At 44.2% G+C, this 13,159-nt stretch overlaps 1 protein-coding gene across 1 annotated transcript; it reads right to left on the reverse strand.

Annotated features, from left to right (window-relative positions):
* Positions 1-3,524: 3,524 nt before the first annotated feature.
* Positions 3,525-12,787, reverse strand: Ces2el1 (carboxylesterase 2E like 1). The gene is made up of 13 exons (XM_039098090.2): positions 12,632-12,787; positions 11,810-12,014; positions 9,113-9,254; positions 8,364-8,497; positions 8,024-8,282; positions 7,187-7,285; positions 6,746-6,886; positions 6,544-6,624; positions 6,130-6,274; positions 5,591-5,728; positions 5,135-5,207; positions 4,412-4,638; positions 3,525-3,742 (listed from the first exon to the last, which is right to left on the reverse strand). The coding sequence occupies exons 1-12, from the start codon at positions 12,705-12,707 to the stop codon at positions 4,452-4,454; spliced, it is 1,680 nt and encodes a 559-aa protein (XP_038954018.1). The 5' UTR covers positions 12,708-12,787; the 3' UTR covers positions 3,525-3,742; positions 4,412-4,451.
* Between the last annotated feature and the right edge of the window lie 372 nt (positions 12,788-13,159).

The following is a 13,159-nucleotide window of genomic DNA, read 5'->3' on the forward strand; positions in this document are numbered from 1 at the left end:
TTGTACCCAAAGGTGTGTGGCTAAGAGCCTGGTGGGGCATGACAAAGTGACTGTTAGAGAAGGATCGCACTGACCAGGAGGAGCTGACAGAAGCCAGTGTTTGTTAGGTTGGAAAAAGCCTTCTCTGCTAGTTTTGTCTTTTTTAGTCTTCCAGGACCTGCATATATGGCCTCTGAAACCATGGTGGGTGTTCGTCACTCTTAACCCAAACCCAGAATCACCCTGGTTACTGTCCAGTCACAGGTGCAGCATGGGTATAATAGAGAGAAAATAGCAGAAATCTGTAATGGTTTATCCATTTTCTCCAATGAGGTGCTTGCTGAAGAGTCATCAGAAGGAGAATGGGATGGACATTTAGCTGTTTTTGTTTTGTTTTTATGTGTATGAAGGCTTTGCTTGCATGTTCATCATGTGCGTGCCTTGTGATCACAGAGGTCAGAAGAGGGTGTTGGAGCCCCAGGAACTGGAAATATGGATGGTTGTTAGCTGCCATGTGGGTGCTGGGAATCAAACTTGGGTCCTCTGCAAGAACAAGAAGTCCTCTTATACACTGAGCCATTTTCTAGGGCCTGACATTGGTTTGTTTGTTTTTTTTTTAATTTAGGCATTTAAATAGCTCAGGACTGCTTTGAGTAAGTCCCATGGGTTTTTGAGATGTTGTGTTTCTCTTTATATTTGATTATAGGAATTTTTTAGACTTAAACTTTTTCAATTACACATTCATCATTCAATAGCATGCTATTTAATCTCCACAAGATTGTATGTGTTCTATAGTTTCTCTTGAGGTAGGTTGGGGATTTTATTCTTTTTTAAAAATCTGTTTATTCTTTGTAAATTTTACATCATGTACCCCAATTCTACTCATCTCCCTCCATATCTGTCCTCTACCCTTGGAACATCCATCCTGTAAGAGAACAACAACATCCACAACAAATCTTACTGTGAAAGCTGTGATGTGTCTCAGTGTGTCACATAGAATACCATTTTGTCCAAACAGCTTTACTTGAAAATGTTGATTGCAATGACTCATTGGTCTGATTTGAGGCCCCTACTGGGACTCCTACTGGGTATTTTATTGTTGCCCTCTGTCATGGAGATCCTGTAGCTTTAGTTCTGCAGGACTGGCCCCCTCACATACTCTAGCAGTTTTTAGATGTGGCAGATGTTGGGGAAGGACAATGTAAAGCCATGGATCTTGGGTAGTACTACTTGGGTAGTAGCTGAGTTGGTCAGCCTACCATCTCTCCTACATCCAAGCCACTAGGGGCCAGCTCTCCTGTGCTATCCAGCAACAAGCAGGGCCAACTCTCCCAATCAAGTACCGCTAGGACTGGCCAGCTCTTCCATGGTGCCCAGGTGAGGGGCAGAGCCAGTTTAGCTCAGCCTTTGGACATCAACATGGCCCCCTGTAGTAAGCCAGATCACCAGTGTCATTTGGTAACATGGGCTATGGACATTGACACAGAACCCCGTTGAGGCAGGACTATGGACCTAGGCATGGTCCTCAACAGCAGTACATGCCTGGACATCACCATGGCCTTGGATGATAGTGCAGGCTGCCCACATCAGGCTGTTCCTCATCACTGTCATGTCTCCAGTTCTGCCTCTCTTGACAGTGCACAAACCATTCCACTTCATTTTGTCTCCCATCCTTTCACCACATACTTGCTAATTGTTGGGAGTTTTATTCTATTGTGATCAAATAAGATAATTAATTCCATTTAATTCTTTTGTTGAACCTTGCTTATTTAATTCAGTTGTTTCTCTGTTTATTTTTTATGTGACTCATTTTAAGTCCCCATTCCCCATTCATCTCACCTCCTTACTGGTGCCACACTGGTGGTGAGTCCCTATTATGATCAAGTTCACACTCATTTATATATATTTGATAGACATTTAATGGGCTTTGCTGATTCCAACACTGGGACTCTCTATGATAAAGCTGGGGACATAGACCCATAAATAGGAGTTCCAGAATCCCAGAGAACCCTTCCAGGACATATCACAGAGTGCAGACCAGGAGCTCCCTCTCAGCCTAACCTGAATATCTTAAGGATTAACCAGACAGTAGCACTTGGGGACTGGCCTTCACTCCTTTTCAGCCCCTAATATTCTAGAGCATCTACAGTCCAGCATATAGGCCTTCCTCCTTAGCTTCCTCTGTTTTTTTTTTCTACTGGCATGGGACAGCTATGGTCTCCACCTTTCTCTGATCCTTAAGGTGTGTTATAGATTTAGAACTACAATAATTAGTATTGGCAAAGACTCACAGCCATCGGCACGCTCGCACATGCATGCCTAGGAGATATGCAAATGGTGTAGTCATTTGAAAGACAGGTTGACATTTTCTTCAAAAGTTAAACACATGCTTTTGTTGGCATTCAGCAACTCTTGTTGATATAAACTGCTTGAATTATCAAGAGTCTGTTCATACCTTTGACTGTCTCCAATCTTGTCCTTTGCATCTATGCAGTCTAATATCAGATCAACTCAAATCTGCATTCCACAGTAAGGACATTAGGGTAAGTCCACTCGGAAGCTAAGGTCAAAAGCACCATTATCTGCTCAGGACTCACAGGACTATGTTATCAGTCCTGCTTCTCATTAAACTAGAGCAAGTTGAGCTGAAAAAGTAGGTTTCTGTATTTGTTTTTTTATTTTTTAAGATAATGTCTTGATATGGAGTCAAACTAGTCTAGGACTCTTTAACACTCTTTCCTTGGCCTCTAGATGCTATCTATAATGAGAAGTGTGTTCACTACACTTTTTAATCAAACCCTTACAGATAACTTCAAGCATAATTTTGTGTACCCAAATGCTTTCAGCTCCTTTGGATGCAACTGTAAGCAAGAAGCTGTGCAGTTTGTGACAAGTCTGTGCTTGCTTAACTTTGATGACTATGCCAATCTGTCTTCCAATATGACTGCATCATTGCTTACCCTCTCTAACGATGTATGTGATGCCAGTTGCTTCACATCTTTACCTGTACTGGGACTTGGTAAATATGACCCAAGCCTGGGCTATATAGTGACACCATATCTCAAAATCCCTGACCTCTTCCTACTAAAGAAGACTCTTAACACGGAAGTGACACAGACATACAGCTGCTGAGACAATAAAAGGACCTGAAGCTATACACTGGATGGGACTCCTCCTAGTATATCCTCTCATTTGTGCTCTTGTGTCCAGGACAGGCAACATAGGAGTCTTGGTTTTCATGCAAAGGTCACGGTGCCTTACAGCTAGTATTCAGAGGGATGAATGAAACAAAGGGACTTTGCCCTGAGAAAACTGGTTAAGAAGAGGACAAGTTGGTCAAAGGAAGAGGGACCAGGAGTTCCCAGGGTCTAAAGAATACAGGATACATCCTCTTAAATAACAGAGAAAATGCTTTGAGGGAAACAAAAGGCATATTGAAGACAAATTGGCACCATTGTAAAGGACATGAAATACTATAGATCTTGGAATACATGGCTTGAAAACCATAAGAACAAAAAGGGCATGAGAATGAAAATCACATGGAATATCGTGAAAAGGTTGGTTTTATTAGGATTTTATGAATGAAAAGAAGTCATTTCCATACATGGAGTAGCCATCAGGGTGCCAGGGACAGAAATCTCTTCTGATACACATGCCCAGGCATTCTTTTTCTCTCCCATATCATCTCTAGGACACACACATAGTTGAAGATCTTCACATAGCTGTTTACACAAGTGTGGGCTTCACAGTGTCTGCAGAATCCCTGTGCATAAGAGCAAATTTATTATTACAGAAAGCCTACTTGGTCCTGCTGGTCAACCCCTACTCCTGGCCTTGCTTGAGGTGTCTATGAACATATCAAATCAAGCTTTTCACAAAAGTGGATAATTGTAATTTGGGAAGGAAAGAGATGAGATTTCCTCTCTAGGGACAACAGTCACTGTTTTTGGTAGCTGGGATGTTCAGTGGCTGAAATCAGAAAGGTCTAACTGAAAGATTGAATGACTCAAGTTCATTTTCTCACCCTGTATTTCTCATTCCAAAGAACTTTACATACATTTCTATTGTTTGCAAGTTATCCAGCTAGTGTTCTGAGATACAGGTCTTGCTATGTAGTTCAAAGTGGTATAGAACTACTAGGATCATGCAATATTTCTGATTCAGTTTCTAAACAACCATGTCCACAGGTTTGTATACCAAGATCTGCTGGTAGTTTGAGATCTATCTGGAGCAGCAGCCAGAACTTGTGTAGTCTCACACATTCACATTCCACATCATTAGAGGAGCTTTTATTGAGTGCCTCTAATAAAAGGTTGGCAGAATTTTGTGGAGGAGTGACAAATAGAGGGTTTGTCATATAAATTGGTAAAATGGATAACTGTATGTGTTATGAATGGTTATGTGAATGGTAGGATTAAAAGACTTTCCAAACCTCAGACATGAAGCCCACATGCCTTTCTTCACACAGGGCACTACAACTCTCTGTGCCTCTCCTGAGCCCCCTTTAGCTCCTGGATCTTCTGGGGCAGAGTCTTGGTCCAGAACTTCAGCCTTCTGGCCTTCAGGGCTCGACCTACAGAAGGCTGGATGTCCAGCTGCAGGTATTGATCATCATGGTCCATCACAGGCCAGTGGGGTAGACCCTCACTGTTGGGGTTCCTGTGGATATACCAGCCAGCAGATTTGGGTGAAGGTCACTTGATCCTGATTTGGCTTAGGACAGTGAGTAAAGTAGGACAGGGGGTTAAGGGGACTATTGGGATGTGTGTGACCTATGCATTTCTATTCCTTTTGGGACAAGGTTATTGTCCCACATGGCCCATTTTCTGCCCCCTTCTCCAAGGCAAAAGCTAAAGAACATTACCACAATACCGTGGCCCACCCACCAAGTTACTGCAAGATGTCCAGGAAACAAACACTAAGTGTGCCGTGTGTGTGTGTGTGTGTGTGTGTGTGTGTGTGTGTGTGTGTGTGCGTGCGTGCATGCTCATGGCAGTTGACTGTGTGGTAAACTGCTTGTCAAAGTATGCTCTAGAGTAGGGAAGACTCTCTCATGTAATAAAGGACCATACATGTGAAGGAGCTCACCACACACAAAGGGAGTTCTGGACAGCAACCCACCCTTGCAGAAGTTGAGGGAAGGGCATCCTCTCACCCATGCCGTGCAAAGTTGGCCCAGTACTTCATTATCTTTCTGCTAAGTAGCTCCTCCTCCTCAGTGTGTGGAACTGAAAAGAGAAGGACAGGTACCCAGGTCCCAGCCACTTCATGCAGCTGCCCACTCATGCTTCACACTCACCAAGTTAGCGATCACTCAAGTCTAAACTATTGGTCTGGTTCCCTCCTTCCCTCCTGCCACAACCCAGGATCTAAAACTCTAAGTGAATTCAGCCAAGTTTGTTCCTGCACCATTATTTTCTCATTACCAATAACACAAGGTAGACTTGGAAATGTCCTGATTATAACCTAATGTACGTTTTGAGCTGTAAGATGGTGCACACTGGATTCTATCTTTCTATAAGGACTTGGTTTTCTTGACTGGATTAAGAACTCTGCTATCCTTAAGATTTCAATAACTCCATCCAGATCAAGGAAATTCATGAAGACTCACATTTTATGTCACCAACTAGGTAGCCAAAGACAAGGAAAACTTCATCACCATGGTCAGCCTTCACATGGGGTGGCTTGACATCCTTGAAGAAGCTGGACCGATGTTGGAACTCATAGAAGTAGACAGGAGCATGGGAACCTGAAGGTGAGGACATAGAATGACATGGTGGCACTTTGTCCAGACTACCCTGATACACATTTGGTGACAGATGCCTTAGTCTCAAAGTAGCTGGAATCAAAACAGCTGAGTGTGGAACCTCATCCTGGAGCATTGGATGTGGGAAAGTCCTCTATTCAATAATGACTCTGCCCTCGGGGGAGAAGTTAGGACAAGTGACAGATACCTCTCAGCTGTTTCTTTATCTGTACTCAGATAAGATGTCACCATCTTACTCTCAGTATAAGCGTTTACCAGATAAAGACTGTAAGTCGTCTGAAACCAGAGATCTGATCCTGACATAGGTCAGGCCTGGACACCATGGGGCTTGTTTGGGACCCACAGATCCGAGCTTCTTCCTTCAACCTTGTAGATGTACTCACGCTGAAAATGTGCTACTTGGAGTGCAGGGATCACGAACATGAAGTCTCCCATCATCTCTCTGAACTGTGCTTGGAGAGTCTTGGGGTCCTCAGTGTCCCCCATGTACTCTTCCATTAGCAGGTCACCACACTCAGGAGGCAGCATCTACCACATTGTGATGAGAAAGAATGAGATTAAACAGGCACTAGGATAGGTAGGCAATAGCCTCAGGATGGAGAAATGCAAAAGCAGTCTGGTATAGGGAGAAAGCTCTGTGACCTTAGGCAGGTATATGTGCAGATGTGTGGTTGTGTATACACACACACACACACACACACACACACACACACATACACACACACTTTCTGGGGATTCTGTCTGTGAAAGTCATATAGGGATCTTCACAATTGTGGCAGCACCCCCAAGATTCTCACCATTTTTAGGGCTGTGCTCTTTAGAACAGTTGGCAGGGTCTTTCTGGTTATTTCCTCTATTTTCTGAGCTGAGTCAAAGATCTAGTATAGAGAGAATGTTTTTAAGTATGGCACAGCATGGATACAGATCTGTAAATCTCTGAGTTCCCATTTCCTACCAGATGAGTCCCTAGGCTCCTAGAAGATTAGAAATGAGTCTCACCATAGGGAGAATCCAACCATACTCATCATTGTTGATGCCAATGATGCTGGGGACACGGTGAAAATTAGCAGAGGCCAGCAGCTCCTGAGGATGCTTGGGTAGGAACTCTCCATCCACCACAGCAGGGATGATCTTGAAGACCTGAGGAACATTCAAAGTCAGACAGAAGGTGTTAATTATATATTTTCTGATTTCCAATGAATGTCGTCCACTCCATCTCCTCTTTCTAATTTGCCTCAGGTTAGTTATTCTCCACCACACCTCCCCCGTATCATCCCTGAAGAAACCTTACTTTTAGATTAGCTTATGTTGGTATTGGTTTTGCACCAAGGACTAAAATGATACTAGCCATGGGGATTAGGTAATTTGTTCGTAGTATTGAGGACTTCCTATAATACACCTTGCTATCTGCCATTTTCCCAGCCACACCATTCTGCCAACCTTATTAATATCCAGAATCTCTGCTTCACTCTTGCCTCTTAGGCACTGCATCAGGGTCTCTGAGTCCACAGCTGCACAACCAGATAGATTGGCCACTATCTGTAACGAGAACAGGATGAAGCTGTCTTCCAGGCAGAGAAGTTTTCCCAGTCCCAAGACAGTGCCATCGGCTCTAAATGCTATACCAAATGTGTGTGGGCTGGAGCAAGAACAAAATTGTTCCCATTTTTCTTTTGCTCAATTGTGACAGTGATACATCCCTCCCCCATCTCGCCCTGGCCTTCTCTCCTGCCTTTCACTTAATTTGAGAAATGGTCTCTTGTTTTGCTGCAGCCTACTCCAGTTTAGCTGGTCTGTAACTTTCTAAAACTTTTCTGTCCCTGTCTCCCTTCTTTCCACAGGAAGCCCTGGATTAACAACATGTGTGTTCTGGGGGAACTGAACTCAGATCCTCACACCTGTACATCAAGCTTTCTCGCCTATGTACCATTTCCTGAACATATACATACTTTCTTTTGCCAGTGATGGAAGCTGTTAGGTACAGCTTTGATGAACTTTATATAAATGTTCAGCAAAACCAAACCAAACCAAACCAACCAACCAAACCAACCAACCAACCAACCAACCAACCAACCAACCAACCAGCCCTTTGTATAAAGCACTTGTATAAAGCACTCTATAATGGGGTAGTGATGAGGGTTCTAAACCTTGAGTCTAAGAAAGCAATGAAGAGAAGTTACTTCCCATGGCCTTCATTTTCCCTACTAAACACAGTACCAGCATACTAGAGTGAGTGCTAAGACAGTAGTCAAGGTTGGAGGGACAGTGTGCACTTACTCTGTAAACCATCTCAGAGGAACGGGAGATAAGATCAGGAAGCACAACTACTCCACTCTCCATGATGGCACCATGGAAGAGCCCCTGTGACATGGGGGATACAACATGTGAGGATACACTTGTGCCACCTGCTGACTCGCCAAAAATAGTGACACGGTTGGGGTTGCCTCCAAAGTGGGCGATGTTCTGCTGGACCCAGCGAAGGGCAGCCACTTGGTCCAGGTATCCCCAGTTGCCTCTTGCATGCTCATCTCCAGTGCTGAGAAGTAGAAGGGACAGAGATCACAGGGCTGTTTAGTTTTTGACAAGCCCACATTGCCCTACCCTTCACCAGATTCACCTGAAGAATCCCAGGACACCCAGACGATACTGGATAGTGACCACCACCACATCCTCAGTCGCTGCCAGCATGGAGCCATCATACATGGAAGCCATGCCTACAGTGAGTGCACCACCATGGATCCACACCATCACCTGGAGAAGTCAGAAGAGCTGTCAGGAGGCTTCTATCCAGTATAAGTTCAAGTAGGACTGCCTGTTAGATTATCAACTGCTTTGTATTTATACAACTGTGCACACACATAGGACCCCTCAGTACTTTAGACCCTGGATACAGATGATGAACTACAGTCTCACCAGAATATTTCCAAGCTTCATTGTCATATCAGGAGTCACAGCCTAGAGTAATGTCACCATTATGTTTAAACTCCCCAGAAGTATAGAGAAGAGTGTCCCCATAAGCATTTTTCTGGATTATGAATCAAAAGTATTTCCAAATCTCATTGGCCACAAACAATATCCCAAAGCTGAAAATTTGGTTTATTTCAGTGTTCAGCCTTTAGACATTTGACTGTATTCCTAGGGCTCAGGTTGGCTGAGAAAGCCCTGATCTATTCCTGGAACACAACCTCGATCTCCCAGTGCTCCATTGCTCAGTGTCCCATCTAGAGTTCAGCTGCCATCATGGACAAGAAGGCTTTCTTGAATCCTCTAGGGTTTACACTGTAGCAGAATTCAGTTGTTTTGTGCTTTCTAATGGTAATGGAGAAAACTCCATTACCACCCAGTCGACCATGATCCAGCACTCACAGGCAAATTAGAACCCTCATGGGCATGGGTTGGTGCATAGATGTTGAGATACAGGCAGTCCTCAGACATAGAGATGGGGGGCAGGATCAATTTCATTATCTTCATATCCTCTGAACCCATCATATTGTCATTTTGTAGACACCTGATGACAATGGCAGACAGTTAATTCAAGAGATGTTTGCTGGTCAATATCAGTTTTTTTGTCTGGGTTGTCTCTCAGCAACTTTTAGCCACTTCCCTCCAAGATATCCTGCCAATGCATGGTTCTCTCTAAAGCCTTTTCCTACCAAGGTAAAGGTCACAGGCTCAGTGAAATCTAGGGTAGAATCAGATTTACAGAGAGGTCTCCACTTGGGTGAATGCATATATTTTATTCTTTTTGAGTCTAGTGTCTGGAGAACTATTCTCTATGAGAATAATTTCCTGCAAGCAGTGACAATCTCTCTGTACTCTTTAATGCCTATTGAGACAGTTTAGTCTTAATTTTCACCTTGAGATAACATAGAATCACTTGGAAATATAGTATCAATGAAGGATTTTTCTAGATCAGGTTAGCCTATGGGGATTTTCCTAATTCTCTTAATTGAGGTGGTAATCTTTCCAACTATTGGAGAAACCATTCCCTAGGAAGGTGCTTCTAAATATCAACAGAGAAGGCAAACTGAACATTAGGAGATGGGTATGCATTCTTAGCTCTCTGGTCCCAGTTAAGATTGTGATATTATTTATTCCCTTAAGTTTCCGCCTTGTAATGGATAGAAACATGGAGCTGTGATCCATAGTAAACTGTTTCTGTCTTAAACAGCTTTTTACCAGGAATTTTATCACAGCTGCAAGAAACAAAATGAAGATACCTGGATAATGTGGTGCTATAATTACACAGTTACTATGGAATTCAGTGGACAATGATGTCCCAAAGAGTCATGGGATGTTGTTTACCCTACATCCAGAAACTCTCAGTACATCTGCTTCCCACATAATCTTCAGAGGAAGCTTTTACATGTTTCTTTGGATGATGGCACTTGACTCTTTGGGTTGTATCAGTGACTGTAGAGGATGGAGTTGTGAAGGACACATCACTGCTGCCTCCTGAGAGACTTATAGTACACGATACTTGACTCTGGGCTCTTGCTGGTTAATGTGTTTATACTGACTTTCCTATGGTGGCAGAGATCACTTGGCACACTCTGAATCTGGAAACGGTTTATATCTGTTTCTCACTATGAAACTGAGAGATAACTCCCTATAGGAACTGATCTTTGACCAGGAGACTGCCAAAGTTGTTCTATTAGTCATAAGGGAAATGCAAATCAAAACAACCCTGAGATTTCACCTCACACCAGTGAGAATGGCTAAGATCAAAAACTCAGGGGACAACAGATGCTGGCGAGGATGTGGAGGAAGAGGAACACTCCTCCATTGTTGGTGGGATTGCAGACTGGTACAACCATTCTGGAAATCAGTCTGGAGGTTCCTCAGAAAATTGGACATTGAACTGCCTGAGGATCCAGCTATACCTCTCTTGGGCATATAACCAAAAGATGCCCCAACATATAAAAAAGACACGTGCTCCACTATGTTCATTGCAGCCTTATTTATAATAGCCAGAAGCTGGAAAGAACCCAGATGCCCTTCAACAGAGGAATGGATACAGAAAATGTGGTACATCTACACAATGGGATATTACTCAGCTATCAAAAACAACGAGTTTATGAAATTCGTAGGCAAATGGAAAACATCATCCTGAGTGAGCTAACCCAATCACAGAAAGACATACATGGTATGCACTCATTGATAAGTGGCTATTAGCCCAAATGCTTGAATTACCCTAGATGCCTAGAACAAATGAAACTCAAGACGGATGATCAAAATGTGAATGCTTCACTCCTTCTTTAAAAGGGGAACAAGAATACCCTCGGCAGGGAAGAGAGAGGCAAAGATTAAAACAGAGACTGAAGGAACACCCATTCAGAGCCTGCCCCACATGTGGCCCATACATATACAGCCACCCAATTAGACAAGATGGATGAAGCAAAGAAGTGCAGACCGACAGGAGCCGGATGTAGATCGCTCCTGAGAGACACAGCCAGAATACAGCAAATACAGAGGCGAATGCCAGCAGCAAACCACTGAACTGAGAACAGGACCCCCGTTGAAGGAATCAGAGAAAGAACTGGAAGAGCTTGAAGGGGCTCAAGACCCCATATATACAACAATGTCAAGCAACCAGAGCTTCCAGGGACTAAGCCACTACCTAAAGACTATACATGGACTGACCCTGGACTCTGACCTCATAGGTAGCAATGAATATCCTAGTAAGAGCACCAGTGGAAGGGGAAGCCCTGGGTCCTGCTAAGACTGAACCCCCAGTGAACTAGACTGGTGGGGGGAGGGCGGCAATGGGGGGAGGGTTGGGAGGGGAACACCCATAAGGAAGGGGAGGGGGGAGGGGGATGTTTGCCCGGATACCGGGAAAGGGAATAACACTCGAAATGTATATAAGAAATACTCAAGTTAATAATAAAAAAAAAGAAACCTTAGCTATGTATCATAAAATGCACAACACACTGCACTTTATAGCAGAAAACTTCTATGGGGTTGAGAAAAAGGAAGAATTTCATTTGGGTCCAGAGCTCAGAGCATGCTTTTACTCCCACTCCCACCCTGTACCTGAAATTGTCTGGGTCCAGAACTTACATGGCCGGATGTGAGGTCGCATCTCTCACACCACTCCATGGCTCAGGGGCCTCAGGAGGTGCAAAGCGCAGCGGTCCTACAGGAGGCTTGGCAAAGGGAATTCCCAGGAAGGTGTGGACATCAATGTCAGTGTCTTTCACATGGACGAGGCTGCCTCTTACCTGGCCTGTGTGTGTGTTCCTGATGGGGCTGGCCGAGTCCTGGCCTGTGGGTGAAGAGGCCATCGTGGTTAGTTTTGTCCAGGCAGTTTCCACTATGTGGTTGATTCCCACCTCATTTTCACTAGTGTCCATGGGGAAGGGAATCTGAGGTGTGTAGACTCAGGTGTGGGATGTGGAAATAGGAGATTCTTCACACCCCCCAAGACAGGAACATTGCTCATACTCCATTTGAATGTTAGCAGGGCATGTCTCTGGATAAGAAGGAGACATACTCAGAGCCACTTGGCAGCATGGATGTATGATTTTCATTATCACCCAAAGATCTGTAGCACCTACAGTCACACTTGGAGGAAGGAAGTGTCCCCTTTGCTCTCTTTCCTCTAACCCGTAGGTGCAGTGCTCCTTAGACCTTCTTACACCAGAGTGGCTTTTCTTCCAGTGTGGGGTGTCCTTAGGCTTCCCTGAACCTCTGTGAGCTGCAGGGCTCACTTTGTGGGCTTTGGTGAAGGCATTGGGAGGCACACATTTTCCCACCCTTGCATTTGCCATCTTTACCAGCTTTTTCCTCCCTGGTGTCTTCTCTCCCACAAGCTAAGCTGCTGACTCTGAGAAACTGAGCAGCTCTGACCCTGTTCCTCATTGCTTACTGAAGGAGTCTCACCTCTCACATGCAGGACGAGAAGCAGGAGCCCACAAGTCACAGCATTCAGACATCCAGGACGTTTGTACAGTGTCATGGTCAGCTCTTAGATCTGAGTCTGTGTTGCTCCAAGACAGCTATAGGCCATGGACAGGAAACAAAAGATGTGAGCCTTGCCTAGGCAGGAATTTGGACCTAAAATAAAGTAGGCAGGAAATTCACTAGGGTGGGGCAAAGCTCGTATTGCCAAAGAAGAGCAGGCCAGCCGGAAGCCAAAGCAATCTTTGTTCCTGCTCTTTGGCCTACTAGAAAGGTATACCATGGCATCTGAGGTCCTTCTGTAATACCAGGAGTTATGTATTCAAACCTAAATCTATTCAAACTGTGATCACTTGTACTCACTGGCTAGATGTCAAGGTGATGGAGTTCAGGGAACAGGAATCTAATAGGGAAAACCTAGAGGTCTTCGAGTAGGTATACATTCAAGATCTCTCTCTCTCTCTCTCTCTCTCTCTCTCTCTCTCTCTCTCTCTCTTATGGAAAAATAAG

Source organism: Rattus norvegicus, chromosome 19, assembly GCF_036323735.1.
Source record: "Rattus norvegicus strain BN/NHsdMcwi chromosome 19, GRCr8, whole genome shotgun sequence".
In the NCBI taxonomy this organism is placed as follows: domain Eukaryota; kingdom Metazoa; phylum Chordata; class Mammalia; order Rodentia; family Muridae; genus Rattus; species Rattus norvegicus.